General features: G+C 36.2%; 1 protein-coding gene across 34 annotated transcripts in view; it reads left to right on the top strand.

Moving 5' to 3' along the window:
- The window catches only part of MYCBP2 (MYC binding protein 2), a 205,058-nt gene extending 189,704 nt beyond the window's left edge, over positions 1-15,354 (top strand). For 31 of the 34 annotated variants that reach the window (XM_075138662.1, XM_075138675.1, XM_075138682.1 and 28 more), the window contains 11 exons: positions 440-559; positions 2,342-2,443; positions 4,150-4,278; positions 6,790-6,922; positions 7,188-7,291; positions 8,428-8,616; positions 9,134-9,241; positions 10,266-10,475; positions 12,405-12,512; positions 12,718-12,883; positions 14,547-15,354. In XM_075138662.1, the coding sequence (XP_074994763.1) occupies positions 440-559; positions 2,342-2,443; positions 4,150-4,278; positions 6,790-6,922; positions 7,188-7,291; positions 8,428-8,616; positions 9,134-9,241; positions 10,266-10,475; positions 12,405-12,512; positions 12,718-12,883; positions 14,547-14,662 (1,485 nt within the window). In that variant the 3' untranslated portion in view covers positions 14,663-15,354. Of the gene's footprint in view, positions 1-439; positions 560-2,341; positions 2,444-4,149; positions 4,279-6,145; positions 6,345-6,789; positions 6,923-7,187; positions 7,292-8,427; positions 8,617-9,133; positions 9,242-10,265; positions 10,476-12,404; positions 12,513-12,717; positions 12,884-14,546 lie in introns of those variants that run through there. The other 3 variants (XM_075138847.1, XR_012671207.1, XR_012671212.1) reach the window with 3 other exon arrangements.
- Positions 15,355-17,319: the final 1,965 nt, after the last annotated feature.

Raw genomic sequence — 17,319 nt, forward strand, 5'->3', positions numbered from 1 at the left:
CAAATATAGAAACTGTGGAGAGTATTCAAGAAGGCTGAGCTAGGCGAGTGAAGCTGATTTCTCTAGGAACACACTGTAATCTCCATGTTATTCACGGTCACTTATTTGTGCTCCAGTTCTCCATCTTTCTTTCTCCAGGGCGGACTTTAGGAATATGCCCTTTCATTCTTCAAATCATATTCCCTCTACCTATTCCAAGTTAGTTATTCCAGTAATTGCTCAGATACTACCTCAGTCAGTCACCTGAGTATTTGAGGGCTAATTTTTACCAGATCTGTCTGATTTGAAAACACCTGATTTGTCAGTCATCCCTGACTTCCTCTTTTTCTATTCTAATTTGAGATCCTAACCTGATGTTGCTTGTAGCAGCTCTAATTACAGTTTTAGTTGTTCCTAATATTAATAAAAGCTGTAATAAATTGAGTTTCCTCTTTAACAGGGTCATCTGTCGGAAGCTTGGTCCCGTGTGACAAAGAATGCTATTGCTGAAACCATCATAGCTCTGACCAAAATGGAAGAAGAATACAGATCACCAGTGAGGTGCATTGCAACAACCAGAGTAAGAACTTCACTAACCTTAACATTAGTTCATTGTAAACGTCCAGTAGGAGCCCATCCATGAGCCTTCCTATATTTCAGAAGAAACTTTCTTATACAGGCTGTTTCAGGAAACAATGCATACAGTATACAGTTTATATTCTCCAAATCTAGCTGTGTGCATAATAGACAGGTATCATAACTAAGGCAATCACTGTTTGTCCTAATAAAAGTCTTGCTTTCTCTGTGTCACAGCAGATTGATTTTTCTTCTTTGTGGCAGAAATACACCAGTAAAAACTGAATTGTAATGAAACATGTATCTTGGGTACCTCCCAAGTAATGAAGAATAAGTGTTATGCTTATACATTTGGGGTTTTATCCTTGAGGTAATTCTGCTTTATGTTTGTGATACTTGCCTTTTACTAAATTTATGAGATCATCTGTGTGGAAAACTGCACAATATGTATCAGTTGTCTTTTTCCAGCTCTCCACTAAGTGGTTTGACTTCTAGGTCATCAGCTGTCACATCTCAAGGCTATTATGAAAATCCTCAGTAACAAACATTCTCTAGGGCAATTAAGCTGAGCTTCACCTCTGTTTTAGCCTCAAAATGAAAAATCATTTGTTGAACCCTTTATAATTTACCTGGGGTGTTTTTTTTATTTTGTCTTTACTTCTTCCATGAATCTTTTATAGAAAATGGTATTAACTTAACCTTGATAGATTGCTTGAAATACTATGAAAAGCATACTTGTAAATTATGACATTCCTACTATCTTAGGGAGTACAGATTTTGGCTTCTCAAGCATAATAATTACATGTAAAAGAAGAGGTTTGCAATGGTTCCAAGCATTTGACACTCATGTTGTTTTCCATCTTGAAAGGCTGTACCCGTTGTCCTTTTCATCCCCTTGCGCATATAGTCTCTGCTCTTTGGAAGACACGGTCTCAGAGTACCACCAGCTCCTGCTGTCACCGTGTTAGTTTAATCAGGTCTTAGAGGAGCCCTGAACATCAGCCTAGTTCTCCTTGTGAACGAACTTAGTTCTGTTATGGAGGTGTGTTTTTTGGGGGGGAGTCCAATAGAGTTTTTTCAACAAAAACCATTTTGTTCCAGTCAAACCTTTGATCAAAAACTATTGCAAAATGCAGCTGTCAAGTGCATTTCAGTTTGGGTTGCAGGCCTAGCGACAAATTTTCCTCATACAGCTCATCTCTTCAGGCATTCACTGTAGTCAGTGGAGAGCAAGAGAGGAAAGCTTCCTCTGAAGAATAGTTAGCTCAGAACCATTTCCTAGGTAATCTCAAATGCCCCGTGCAGCGACGAGAGAACATAGGGAACCCAATCTCATTGAGCTAAAGTTTTGTTGTTTTGGGGTTTTTTTTTGTTTAATTAGTCTGTGTCCTTGAATTTCTTCTTCTCCCCCAAAGCCTGCAATGTTTGGGAGTGATATGCAAGTCTGCATTTGCCGTATTTCTTTATAATGTACCCTGGTTGAACTTTCTTCACTGTTTCTCTCTTGTGTGCTAACTACTGTATTTATGATCATAAATTGACATACCTGAAAGAAATAAGGTAGTTCCCAAAAGTTCAATAAGTTTTATTATGTGCTTGACTTCTTTTGGAAAAAAAAAAACACTTGCATTGTATGAACAGGCTTCAGCTAACGATGATGCAGTTTGCAGGTAACAGTGACATTCTTACCTGCCAAAGTTTATATTTTGATATTTTTAGTATTTGGGATTTTTTTTTTTTTAATTAGTATTTCTAAAACATTTAATTCTACCTTGTCTTTCAATAGCTATGGTTGGCCTTAGCATCCCTCTGTGTACTTGATCAGGATCATGTTGATAGACTATCCTCAGGAAGATGGATGGGAAAGGACGGACAACAGAAACAGATGGTGAGACTGAAAATCATATCTTTCTGTGTTTATTTTGATTTATTCAATAGTCAAAGAATTTAGAATAATGATAGGGAAAGGCAGACCTGGCCTAACTTTATTCCTCCCTTTTTTCCCCAACGGAGATTGTACATACATGTTTGAAGTATGTGTTCTAGACAAGCACTGCTCAGAAAACAAAAATTCCAACTTAAAACAATAAGGTAGCAATTCCACTGGTATTCAGGATAGAGCAAGGCCTTTCTAACACCTGTAGGATGGATTTTTGAGAGTAGATTGACTCAGTTAATACGACACCCTCTACGAGAGCTTTTTTGTTTCTATCTGAATCTCTGTCACATAATAAAGTCAATTCTTTTGTGTTCCTCGATAACTATTTCTCTGTAATTTAGCTTCCTCTTCCCGATCTCAGTAAAGAGTGATTACCCCAAAGAGAAAGCAACTCTTTCTAACTGAATTTAGTAAAGCTACCATTTACCCAGAGGGTTTATAAATTTAATATGGAATATGATGGATTAATCGAGTTTCTGTCTGTATTTTTCAGTATCACAAAAAGCTTATGGTTTTTTTAATACCACTCTGGAAAGAGCAAAATAATGAAGCTGGTCTCTTTATAACTTGGGTCAGGTGGATCCCTGTGGGAGGCAAGGGAAGATTGTGCCTTCCCACTAGCAACTGAGGATGCTTAGAGCAAAGAAGCCTCCAAAGCAGTTTAGTGTGGGTAGAAAGAGAATACAGGAGAGACAGAGTTGCAGCAGCGGCAAGACTAAAACTCTGCTGAGAAGGAAGCAGACACAAAGGTGTCTGAGGTGATTAAGAAAGTCAAGGGACTTCTGTAGAGCTTTGGAAATGTCAGAGGAGCAGCCAAGAGATCGTCAAGCAGAGATACAAGCTGCTGAACCCAGCCTGAAATTGCCCAAGCCTATTTTACACCAGGATATTCAAACGTTGAGGTGAACGGTGTGTCCCCCTACCAGGACTGCTGTTGAAAGAATTCTGTTCTAAGTTGCATGAGCAGTATCATGGAAACCACATGTTCTGGGAGTACAATGGAAACTTGTTCTCAGACATATGCATATGCATAATCAAAGTCAATCATTGAACTCTTATTTGTACAGATATTTTGAACTGCGAACCAGAACTGTGCTGAATTTTTAAAAATATTATATTGGTAGAGCAACTTAATTTTATGATGGATTTTGAAGTTTGTTACTTCGACTGTATTCTCTCTGAGTTATAGATGGCCTACAGCTTTGATTAGATGCTTGAACAGAGTAAACATACCATATCAAAGTAATGAAGGGTAAATATCTTGCCTGTTGACTGACCTGGGTACTCATATCTCTGAACTTTTCTGTTAACATGCCCGTAACCTGTTGTTACCACATAAATGTTTTCTCAGACTAGTTGAAAACGATGTCTCAACTATGTTGTTAAAAAATGCATTTTTGCTACATCACGCAAAATATGAGATGAAGAATATCAGAAGAACTGATGTAGTAAATTGGGGCTTTTTGTGTGCAGGAGTAATTTTTTAGATACTGATTATTCTAAAGATAAAATTAATAGTCTAAACAAGCTCTTTATCCCCCTTTATTAATTTAGGGGGGAATGACTGGGGGGAAAATAAAAACATGCTGAAAGGAGATGAGGGATTTAATAAAGAGAGAATTATTTCTTTTTTTTTTCCTTTTTTTTTTCCCCAGCCAATGTGTGATAACCATGATGATGGTGAAACTGCCGCAATCATTTTATGTAATGTCTGTGGGAATTTGTGTACAGACTGTGACCGATTCCTTCATCTCCATCGGCGAACAAAAACTCATCAGAGACAGGTAGAGTATACATGACATCATTGTCATATGCACTGCATAAGTTGTGTGCATTTCCCCAATTAATATATAAGCAAAAAGCAGTAGCAAGTATCAAATCTGAAAATGGTGTTTTATTTTGGAGATGGGATAGATAAGTTTCCATTTAATTCTTTTTAGTTGTTTTTAGTTAGATTCTCTTGTCCTTTATCTTTTGGAGAAGATTAGAAAATCATGTAGCAGTCCCTAATTCTAATTTATGCTACATCAGCTTTTTTCTGTCTTGTTGTAACATTGTTTAGGAACATTTTTTAGGAGAATCTAGGACCTGCATAGACTTTCTTAAGTATACATTGGTTCTTTATTCCTGTTAAATTATATCTCCTTTACTACGTCTATCATATGAGTCACTGCTTGTCAACCCCTTCATTTTTAATGTATATACATTTTTTAATATCCAGGAAGACCACTTGACAGCAAATATGCCTACTGGTTCCCTTATGTCAGTCTTTTGTTATTTTTCAATATTCCTCCAGCTCTCACTGTCTTTTCACAGATAAATATGTTGTCATATCCATAAGCTTGAAAATTTCCTGACTTCTTTTGGTTTTGTTTTTAGGACTGAAACGTCTTTCCTCTATGACTTAAATGCATTTTTACAAATTGTTGTGTACTCTGCTAATTAGTGTTCTTTTATGTTATTCTTTTATCCTCTTCATCTCTAAACTTGAAACTATATTCTCCTTGGAATATTTCTTTTTCTCATTGAAATTAATGTTGGAGATGCCTTTACTTCTGAAACTACTGAACATTTCCTCTTTCTTGACACTATTTCTCTTTTGTGTTTTTTGCGGTCCTTTATTTTCCCCTTTCCCTCTGACTACTTACATTTGTACAAAGGCTAAAATAATAAACCTCATTAATAAAGTTAATTCAAGGGAAATCATTCCTCTTCTCCCTCTCCTAGAGTGCATCTACATTAGCTTTTTAGTTAGGATCAGGAATGGGCTTTTGAAGCAAATATGATCATCTCTCCTTAACGCGCTTTGATTTGTGTTATAGAGCAGCCTTGGAGTGCATGAACTGGATTCCTTTCAGGTGAAACTAAGAACAACAAAAAAAGATAAATGCAGGGACACACTGCTAATGGTCATTCAGGGCAAGGCATCAGCTAGTCTAGGGCACACGTGATGTAGACATCAGATCACTGGCACTGAGTTTCACTCTACAGATCTCCTCCTTGGTGCCTCAGCATTTGCAGTGTAGACTCAGCCTGGAAGTTCCATGTGGATCTATTATCTTCTATTTCTTAGCCAGAATCTTTGCAATCCCCTTTGAAATGTTCCTGTTTTGTCATCCTAAGATGATGATTTTATATGTCTACTCTTCTGTCATGGCACAGCAGTCTAGTCTTATTTATTTTTCTGATTTCTCCTATATAGCCTGTTCAGATTACAGTTGATAAAAAGTAAGTTCTTATCTCATAGAAGTCCTCATATCTCTCCTTTAATCTGTCCAAAATAGCTACTTATCAGATTTTCCTATTTAATTCTAAAAGCATGTTTAAAGTTTTACTCTTTATTCACCACCTTTACCTTTACATCTCTCATGTTAAGCCCCTCAATTTAGATTTTAAATTCTGTCATGTTCCCCATCTCCTGTTTTCTGTTAGCTTCCTGTTCTTTGTCCAACTTCTGTCATACATACCTCTTTAATGTATTTTCTCCCTCTCCAAGAAAGGACAGCCTGTAAGTTACTATGACCTGCTTATGCGAATCCTTTGTGAAGCACTTAGGGGTTTTTTTCCCGATTCTAATAAGAATTAAAACAAAGTTTAAATTGAGTGTATACATCGATACCCAGGAAAATTCTAACTTTTATTGCATTGCAGGTGAAATGAATGAAAACAGAACTGCCTTCAAAACTTAGGAAAGGAGAAAAAGAAGAGACTGTATAAAGTCTACTGTATAAGGATCTCATGCAGTTTTTTGATTTTGCAGCGATTTTATATTTTCCTCATTGTAGCCAAAAGTATCCACTGTGTATTTATGTGAAAGTCAAAAATATTAGTATCTCACACTTATATAACTGTAATTATATAGTACATATTGTTAAGACCGTAAGTATCAATGTTGCTTTGATAAACCATCCTAGCATGGTTATGTGAAGATATTTCTAATATTATCTTGTGCTTTTAGTATCCTGTGGCCTACTGGATGAGTTGGATAGTAGTTATGAAGTCCAAGCTCCATATTTTTTAAATTAGAAAAAATGTTGTGCAGCTCTCTTCTTAGCATTGCTGCACTGTTTCCCAGCCATGTTAGCTCTAGCGTTAATTTTATATATTTTTACTTTTAAAAACACAAAGCCCTTATCCATTCTGCAATATGTACAAATTATGGAATGCATAAAAGAAAAATAGCTGGCAGTAGACAAACTCCACAGAATCTATAAAACATCTGATGAAAATCCAAAGAGACAGTGACAAAAATAACATAGAGATGCTATTTAGTATCTGTTTGGTTAACCTGACAGGTATTCAAAGAAGAAGAAGAAGCTATCAAAGTTGATCTCCATGAGGGTTGTGGTAGGACCAAACTTTTCTGGCTGATGGCATTAGCAGATTCTAAAACTATGAAGGCTATGGTGGAGTTTAGAGAACAGACAGGTAAAACACAACTGTTATTACTTGCTCTTTATCCTGATTATTTTTACCTTTTAAATGAGCATTTGTCCAAAAAAAAAACCAACCAGTTGGGGTTTTCACCTGCTTTAGGGCAATCGTTTTAATTGTTGTTAATAAAAATAAAACAGTTTAACTGTGTAAGAATTGCTGTTTTTCTGGTTGTTTTCTGTGATTGTTGTTTAGATGTCTGTTCCCTTATGTTTCATTACAATAATTATCGGGTTTTTTTCCACTCTTGCGGACCTAGGCAAACCGACCACCAGCAGTTCTGAAGCATGTCGTTTCTGTGGATGTAGGAGTGGAACAGAATTATCAGCAGTGGGAAGCGTTTGTTCTGATACAGATTGCCAGGTGTGTATTAACAAATATCAATCACCATTAATTACATAAATAGAAGAGACTGTAGGATCAAATTGATTTCTTATTTTGAATAAACCTTGTTCATCCCTGTGGTCCATTTTAAATCAGACCTCTCATATGAAAAGGTCTGAATATTGAATATTATCTTATAATTCAAATAATTCTGAGTTTGTAAATGTTTAGTTTAATTACAGGCTACAAACACCAATAGTCAACCAAAATACTGGGTCGTTTCACTATTTTCTTCAAAAGTATCTCAAGTTTTCACAATAGCGTTCCAATTATAAAGTAAAATATACACTGTCAACATAAAGTCTAGTGTACTGGAAACTTGATAAAAGTAGTTTGCATAACAGCCTGTTTATTATGTGAGCATAGAACATTTAAGACTTGGCCAGGCTTATCAACTGTATCCATGTGTCCTGAGCGTTTTTGTGCCCTGCAGTACAGGTACAAGTGGCAGAGGGCCAAATCCTAACCAGTTTCTTATTCCACCCTATTTATTTCTGTTTATGTGTTGCAAAGTTGTCTATTTTTTTTCTCTCTCAGTCTATTGAATATATTATATTATTGATACATTAATTAAGTTCAATTCGTTGTTAGCTTCTGGGCAACTTTTATAAGTTTTGTACTTTACTAGGGATAGGAATTAGAGGTGGTTAAAATACCATTTCCATATAAAAGTGCTTTATGGTGATTAATGATTAGCTCATAATGTGTTCTTAAGAGTGGGTTACTTCATACCTTTCCTGAAAGACCAAAATCTGCAGGTATTTTAAAGGCTGTTAATACAGGGCAAGCAATGTTTATGCAAGAGGCACTTAATATACAAAATACACATGGAGGATTAAAGAATATTTCTCTTTATATTAAAATCAAATATTAAAATTTTAAAATTATGGTTTCATTATGCCATTGCTATTCAGGAGTAACCTAAGTGAATGAAGGTATCAGTTTTACTTCAAGTACACAAAATGTGCAGTTTTTCCCAAGTACGTGCTGTACAGTAGTCATGAATCATGATTCTTTCGTCTTAGTTTGTTGCACGAACCAGCACTCCTTCAAAAAGCGACACTGTATCAAACCATTCAGTGGAGGAAAAAAGATTAATTATTTACTTTTAATAGGAGTATGCTAAAATTGCCTGCAGCAAGACACACCCCTGTGGTCATCCATGTGGAGGCGTTAAGAATGAAGAGCACTGTTTGCCATGCTTGCATGGCTGTGATAAGAATGCTACAGCTCTTAAACAAGATGCTGATGACATGTGCATGATCTGCTTTACTGAAGCACTTTCAGCAGCACCAGCTATTCAGGTTTATCTTTTTTTTTCCCACTTTTAACTGATTAATATTATGATTGTAATATTAAGTGTGGAAGAAGTTAAAATAGAAAGCCCTTCAAATTGTACTCTTAAAAGTTTCGAAACAGACACCGTAACAATATGTAAGTTACTTTAAAAGCTTTTTTTTTGTCTGGCATTACATCTATTTCAAGAAAGTAGATTGTATCAATTTAGTTTGCTGTGTCTACTTTATTAAAAGTAGACATATATAAAAGTATTTTAAAAATGAGAAGAATAACTGAGGTAATTAATGGATACACTTCATATATATTTCATATATCCACTGGTGGTTTTGGAGTGGAAAGGTTATGATTTTAGTGACCATTTTATATTCTTTCTCTTTGTTAAGAAGAAAATAAGGGTCTTCTAGGATTTTAAATAAATTAATTTTGGAATTGATATATGTTGCCACTTATAAGCAAGTAACTACTTCTATTTTAGTGGTTAATGTAACTTCAGTGTTCACTTGCATGTATTCTTTTCTAAAGCTGGACTGCAGCCACGTTTTCCATTTGCAATGCTGTCAGCGAGTACTAGAAAATAGATGGCTTGGGCCAAGGATAACTTTTGGATTTATGTCCTGTCCTATTTGCAAGGTAAACGAGCTATGTGTTTAGCTAGGTCAAACAAGTTACCTAATACTGTTTTTCTTTTCTTTTTTTTTTTAAATAATATATTGTTTGTTACAATATAAATCAGTTATACCTCACTTGTTTCTTTAATTTCTTGTATCACTAAAGAAAGGGTATCACTGATGCATCTTTTTACCTTCCCCTACTGTTCCCTGAAGTAAGGGTCCTCTTAAAAAGAAAGCATAATGCAGATACCATCTTAGTGCTGTTTTACTTCTAGCACCATCAGCTTGTAAATTCCCAACATTTGGGGACGGCAGGGTGGGAAGAAGTAATCTTAATGAACATTATCTGAAGCAGGAAACTTGGCTTCTCTATTTTACTAACCCCTTTTAAAGCTGCTTTGCTTTTCAGTATGAGGACGGAGCTGAAGAATATATGTACTTAGTATAGCTTAAATTGCTAAAAATTTCTCTTGTACTCTACAAAGTAATAATTGCTGTAAGCAAAGGCATATGATAGCTGCTGGGAAGGAGAGCACCTTAACGCCCTAGGAATGTGAAATTTGTGAATGGTCAGCCATTCTGTATGCTGTGTTTCTTCCTTCGTGTTGTATTTTGGTAATTTATGGCAATAGCTTGTGATCATTGAATGATAAAGAGCTGGCATAGAGGACTGTCAGTCATTATTCTTAATTGCTGAGCAGTAAGTCAAAAAGGACCAAAATTAGAGAAAACATACAATCAGACTATTCCTGTGCTGTGGTGAATTTTTCATGTACCCTTTACCATCCCTCTGTGGTTGTTACAGACTGTTGTAAGGGCTGATGATTTCATATAACAAAAGGCCATATAAAAAGCATTCCTAGTTACTATTTTTGCAGCAAATAAAGTATATACTATATCAGCCATTTTTTGAAATGTCCATTGCCTGAGCTCTTAGGTTTTTATGACATCCGTTACGCTATTTGTTGTTTGTCTGTAATACAAATTATCACAGCTGTTGTAATAAAGATGCAAGATATTTTAATCTGTTTTTTTTATTTCAGAACAAAATCAATCATACAGTATTAAAGGATTTGCTTGATCCAATCAAAGAACTCTATGAAGATGTAAGGAGAAAAGCGCTAATGAGATTGGAGTATGAAGGGTTGCACAAGAGTGAGGCCATCACAACACCAGGTGTTAGATTTTATAATGACCCAGCTGGCTATGCTATGAACAGATATGCTTATTATGTTTGCTACAAGTGCAAAAAGGTATGACTATTGGTACTTTCTCAAATTAAATGTGTGTTATAATTTCAAAAGTATTTTCTTAACGAATGGAACATGTATTTAGTATATTGTGTATGGAGTAGGAAAGCAGGAAAAGAAATTGTTAAACCATAATTAAAAAAAAGTGTTGAGCAAATTAGATGTACATAGTGTCTTATCTTGTAAAAACTCGAAAGTATATACAGAGCAGTTCAGAAACCAACCATCCCTTTGTCCCACTTCCAACTCATACTTTACGTAAACATTAAAATAGTATAAACATAGATTTCATTCTAACTCTTTGATATGGAGAGTTCCTCACTAAGATTCCACCTAAATATTACTTTTACCCAAGTTGGAGTTCATAGCAACTGCAGTAAACAGACTTTGGAGCAGAAGTTTTAGAAGAATGAAAAAGGAGTAGAAAGAGGAAATGTGTGGTCTAGCCTGATGGACTCCTGAGTCATGTATGTACAGTTTTCTTCAGGTAGAGAATATGAAATTTATCCAGAAGACAAAAACCCTATACAACCAGCCCCTGGTTTCCCCACCAGCAGAGAAGAGACAAACATTCTTTATCTATGGTTAGAGAAATTTTGGATAATCACTGAACCCCCTCCCACTGCTTCTTTAATCTGAAGCAGATTTTAGTGCCCATCTTGATCACATCTTTTTCCTTTTTCCCTTAGGAATGAATGGAATAAGGCAATTTCATGATAAAATTTTCAAGGGAAACCCCAATAATTTTTTTGTTAAATGGAAGTGCACAATTTGGAAATAAGAGGACAAAGGATTAACTTCCATATGCTAGAGAAGAGCAGTAATGAATCCCTCTAGCTCATTACTACACAGTTACCCAGTTCACTTTTGTTCCTGCCTCCCACAGTTAATCAATTTTCACTCCTCATCCTTTAGCAACTTGCGTACTGCCTTTTTTTCCTCCCTTACAAAAACAATTTATTTTTTCATCTTACTTTCTCCAGTTTTTAGTCCTGTCCCTGTTTTTCATTACTCTTTCTTTCCAGTATTTAACACTCAGTATTTCAGTATTTTTCTTATTGCCCTCTTTTTCCTTCCCTTGTACCTCGTTATTGCCTTTTGTACTGTGTCCATATGTCTGAACAGCAACATTCAACTCTGTAACTTCTTTCCTTCCTCCAGCACCTGTTTACCCCAAACTACTACCTAATTCCCTGACATACATTCCATAGGACTCTCCCTTTTCTTTTTAGTCTGCAGATTCTGGGGGAAGGTGGGCTTCTTAAATTTTCCCTTCCTCATAGTTGCATCGAGACCATTTTCCCTATCCTTTTACAAAAAGGTGAGAATTGCAGAGAGCAAGAATTTTGTGCATTGTCTAATTAGTTAATAATATGGTAACACAGGAAGCAAGGAAGTTACTCGTCTCGCTACTCCATGTGAAAACACTTTAGTATATGAGGAAATTCATCAGAGGTTGGCAATCTTACTTGGTGAGTTTTTGTGCCCAGTGTGTCCTGGTAGAGTAAGATGAGAAAGCAGAATGAATTTGTAGAAAATAGCAAAATTCTAGTTAAAAGAGATCCCACATGAGCATAAACACTGATAATCCTTTTGGCTAGTAAAAAGCCCGCTTGGTAGAATGTTTCTTCAGCTTCAGTCCTGTCTTTCTTACATACAGCTCATAGAGCATCTAAATACTGTTTCAAAAGCCTTACAGTCGCTTGCATAGACCAGAGTACATTGCACAATTTTTGGTCTTGTTTCTCTTGAGATCGAGAAACATTGTCTTAGTACCTCAAAAACATGTATCTAGAGTCAGAGTCGAGAGTTACCAGAATAGTGGAGACTACGGTAATGACCCTTATTCATCATTTTTCCCTTACGAATTGAATTTGTTAAAATAATAGTTGTCTCTGGTTTAATGTCCAATCATTCCTTCATGAAACTTAGGCATATTTTGGTGGCGAAGCTCGCTGTGATGCTGAGGCTGGACAAGGAGATGACTATGATCCAAGAGAACTTATTTGTGGTGCATGTTCTGATGTTTCAAGGGCTCAGGTAAGTAAAGAATTTGTATTCCTATTTTTATTTCATTCTGAAGCTCCGAGTACCTGAGCTGTACAATAATTCACAGTAATTTGTAATTATATGTATTGTATAATATTGTATAATATTAACATGTACTACAGAATGTAGAAATGTGTTGTTCAGATTGTTACAGCACGGCTACTTCATTTATCGGTGTCTGTTTTCCTTTGTTTAGATGTGTCCCAAACACGGTACAGATTTCTTAGAATACAAATGCCGCTACTGCTGTTCAGTTGCTGTTTTTTTCTGTTTTGGGACAACGCATTTTTGCAATGCTTGCCATGATGATTTCCAAAGAATGACAAGCATCCCTAAAGAAGAACTCCCACACTGTCCTGCAGGTAGTATTTTTATAAAGCAAATTTACCACACTGAATTCTGAGATTAGTAATTAGTTCTAATTGATATTCTTATTTTTTCTTGCTGATGATTTTTAGGAAAACCACAGGGTCAGTCATACAAATTTTAAATGGAGTATCTTGAATAATATTAGAATCGGTTTGTTCTGTGCATGCTTTTGATTTTTTGCTTTTCTGGCAATAATACAGGCAATTTCATCACATTGATTCTTTAAACATTAGATACTTTGATACAGAAAGGCATTTCAATTTACCTACACCAATTAAGGCTCCAGATGTGACACGATGCATTACAATTATATTGAAAAAATTAACACACTACTATTAAATTATATATCTGTACTTAGGTACCTGTCACGTGCAAACTGTTACCAGTGCCTTAGGTTCTAACTTCATGTGCCATTGATTTCATCTCAATAAATCATGTTATTTATCTTGCTGTTGGGAAAAAAGTGAGATCTTTTGGATTAAGATATTTACATGAAAGAAGTTAAAAAAAAAAAAAAAGACAATTCCTGATATAACCTTAGAATTATTTTTTTACTGCAGAGTGTAACTCTTGTTCATATTTATCAATTCTGCTTATAGACTGTGCTAGTTTCTTCCACGGTATTAATGAGATGAAACTTATTTTGTGATTCTCCCTGTAAGCTTTTTGCCTTTTTTACTTTGAATTTGATTTATTTTAAATTACACAGCAGTTTGATTACCCCCCTCAATTTTAAATTACACGGCAGTTTGATCCCCCTCTCCCCTGCCCCGTCCTTCAAATACCAATTCAACATCTGACGTAACTGTTTTAAGGAGCTAACAGTTCTTGATCATGTTTTGTCAGATCTAATTTGTTGTGGTTTAGCCCCAGCTGGCAGCTAAACACCACACAGCTGCTCGCTCGCTCCCCACCCCTGCAGTGGGATGGGGGAGAGAATCAAAAAAAAAAAAAAAAGTAAAATTTGTGGATTGAGATAAAGACAGTTTAATAGAACAGAAAAGGGAGGGAAAATAATAATAATGATGATGATAGAATATACAAAGTAAGTGATGCACAATACAGTTGTTCACCACCTGCCGACCAATACCCAGGCAGATCCCGAGCAGTGGTCACTCCTCCCCAGCCAACCCTCCCCCCAGCTTATATACTGAGCATGACGTCATAAGGTATGGAATACCCGATTGGCCAGCTGGGTCAGCCATCCTGACTATGCCCCCTCCCAGCTTCTTGTGCACCTGGCAGAGCATGGGAAGCTGAAAAGTCCTTGACTAATAAGCACTACTTAGCAACAACTAAAACATCAGTGCGTTATCAACACTACTCCCATCCTAAATCCAAACCACAGCACTATACCAGCTACTAGGAAGAAAATTAACTCTATCCCAGCCGAAACCAGGACAAATTGAATGGCATTTTTTCTCTTGGCCTATTAAGCCTCTAGACTTCTTGCTTGAATTTGGCTGTGTGAAAGCACCTTTCTATCTGCTCTTTCTTAAGCCTTTGTTTTTGATGCCTTATAAGTTCATATTATAGACATATTACCTTCACTTAGCATGTGTTTTGAGGAAGTGCAATATATGTTTATTTACATCGAGTCTGCAAGTATTAATCTTTTTTTCTTTTCTTTTCCCCTCACCCTTAAATTCACTGTAGGTCCCAAAGGTAAACAACTTGAAGGAACAGAATGTCCACTTCATGTTGTCCATCCGCCCACTGGTGAAGAATTTGCTCTGGGTTGTGGGGTTTGCAGAAATGCTCACACTTTTTAGACTAGCATTTTTTTTTTACCAGAGCAAAACAGGTGCCCTCATCCCTCAAGTGTCCTGAAAATAAAGTCCAGCTGGGATGAGGATGGGACCATTTCATAACCCAGGTAAAAGGAACAATTTACAGTGCAAGAAGGATGCCAAATACCATGTACATAATTCTTGCTGTGAGATATTGACATTTTTTGAACCGAGACATCAAAACTTGTGAGGTGTTTGCATGTGGCCATTACAGTCATCGGCTAGGAAACATTGGACATTTACAAATAAATAATTGCTATTAAAGGATCTGTGTGTCTGTCGACTATGAATGATGCTGGCTTTCAGGAGAAAGAAAAAAATATTGATTATTGTATACTGACTTTTTGTAATCTTGTACAATTGTAACGCATCACAAGTGGGGATGGGAAAGAGGAATATTCTGGTTTATTTCCTAGACTGTTATAAAAAAAAAAATTGTGTTAGGAAGGCATAAATGTAACAAGTATCACGCTGTATATAAAGGTATCAATGTTTGTCCTGTATAAGAATTATTAAATTACAACAGCAGTTTCATTTAAACTTCTGGGTTATGTTTGAGCCTGAAATTTTAATGAAGTGCAATACTGAGTGTGCCTCATATCTTGCAGCTGTAAACATAATGGAATGTACATGTCAATAAAGCCACTGTACATTTTTATACAGTGAAAGTCTAATGAATGTGTAAGCCTCCATTTTCAAAATGTTTTTTAAAACGGAGGGGAGGAGGGGGTCGTTCTTATAAATATTTCAGCAGGTTCTTTCATAGAAAAGTTTATTGGGTAAACTGGTGGTTATGGAAGTACTTAAGACATAAAAAGCACTGCTCAAATCTTTAAAAGAAAAGCTGGATAAATGTACTAGCATTCATATGAAGTATTGTATTTCCATTTCAATTTCCAACAATGTTTTAAAATGCAAAAGAAGACTCCATTTTAAATTATTTTTTTCAGTTATTAAGACTCTTCAGTAAAATATCATCCCCATTTTTAGGACAGATAGCCTTTTGCCATGAATCCCAAAATGTTTGTTTAACAAGAGTCCCAAGTCCTCTGCTCCTCTATAGTGAAAAACAAACTATAACTTTAAGTAAAGACATGAACCAACTGCTCTCACAGTTAAGATATTGATAGATGTCATCCAGATAGTCTGATAGGTCCTCTGACCTGGAACCATGGGATCTATCTCACCTAACTTCAGACATCTGTAATGTATATCTCTGTCTGCACTTTAGAATAGCTGGGGAAAAACACACACCTCTGAAGTACAATTTACCTTATTCACGGCAGCAATGTGGGAGGTGGGAGAGGTTGGAGGCACAGAGACAAAGGTTGTCAAACGTAGGGCTTGCGCTAGACTTGCAAAGACATATGCCACATCATTTTTTTGAACAACTGACAGTCATCCAAACAACTGAACTTGTGACAGTGAGGAATTTTAACTAGTGGGTATCTATTTGGAAAGATCAGGATACATCAGGAGATAGGCTGCTTGGTAAGTTCTTGGAATACACTTGAAATAAATATGCTGTATGAAGTAGAGGAAGCAACTAAAAGGCGGTTTTACTAGATTTGATTATGACTGAAAGGCAGTCATAGATGAAAACAACCATGAAGTGACATTCATGATTCTGAAAGGAAAGGAGAGAGAAAACAAGATAAATTATATTCAGTAAATTGACAGAAGTCTCAGGTAAGATCCTGTAGGAATCAAGTGTAAAGAAAAAAATTATTTAGGGGAGTTGACTTTTTCTTTAGAACAACCAACTATACTAAGATCACAGCCAGCAGCTATCCTAGTGCAAACAAAGGATGTAGCTTGGACTAAGCAGTCAGCTTGGCCAAGTCAGGAATTATATATTTTAAAAAAAAAAAAAAAGGGGAAAAAAAATCAAATTACTACAGATGAATAGCAGGGGGGAAAGGTACAAGATAAAACTTAATTTGCAATGAACATAAAGAATACAAGTAGGCAGGAGAAAGATTGGTCCCGTACCTGCAATGATGAAGCCCTTCAAAAACACCACCACCAATTTCAAATCCCTCTATGTGAACGTTAGGAGGAAGCCAATGTGGTGTTTTTATTCAGCATCTTGAAGAGTCAAGATTCTTCCTACATTGTACTTCACTTACAGAAACAGAAAGTGTGACTCACCTGTCCAAATTATGTCCATACTGTAGATGTTTACATCAGACGTAGTCATCTTCAGTGGGGAGGGGCAGGCACTTCTGGGACGTGGTTCATTTCATCTCAATATAACACACAAGCCACCTGAATAGCTCAGATGTCGATGACTACAATATGCATTGTAAAAGTTAAGTCACCCCAACCTACTCTGCAGTCTGAAGCAGAAGCAGTGTTTTGGACCCATGACACCACAACCTTCAGCACCAAGGCAGATTATTTTTTTTTTGAGAGGACGTCGAGATACAAGGAGTGAAGGTCAAAGTTTGAAGTGTTCTTCCATATTTGTGGCTCCATGTTCCCTGGTTCATGGAGTTTTTTCATAAACAGATCATCAGCCTTTCCTCTGGCATAGCACTCCTCACATTCTGGTGGGTGAAGGGTAGACATTGTGGCCTGAGGTCTGACAGTTTGTGGTTTAATGTTGCCAGATGCTTCCTGGAGACGTACTATGGACC

This window comes from Calonectris borealis, chromosome 1, assembly GCF_964195595.1.
Source record: "Calonectris borealis chromosome 1, bCalBor7.hap1.2, whole genome shotgun sequence".
Taxonomy (NCBI): Eukaryota; Metazoa; Chordata; class Aves; order Procellariiformes; family Procellariidae; genus Calonectris; species Calonectris borealis.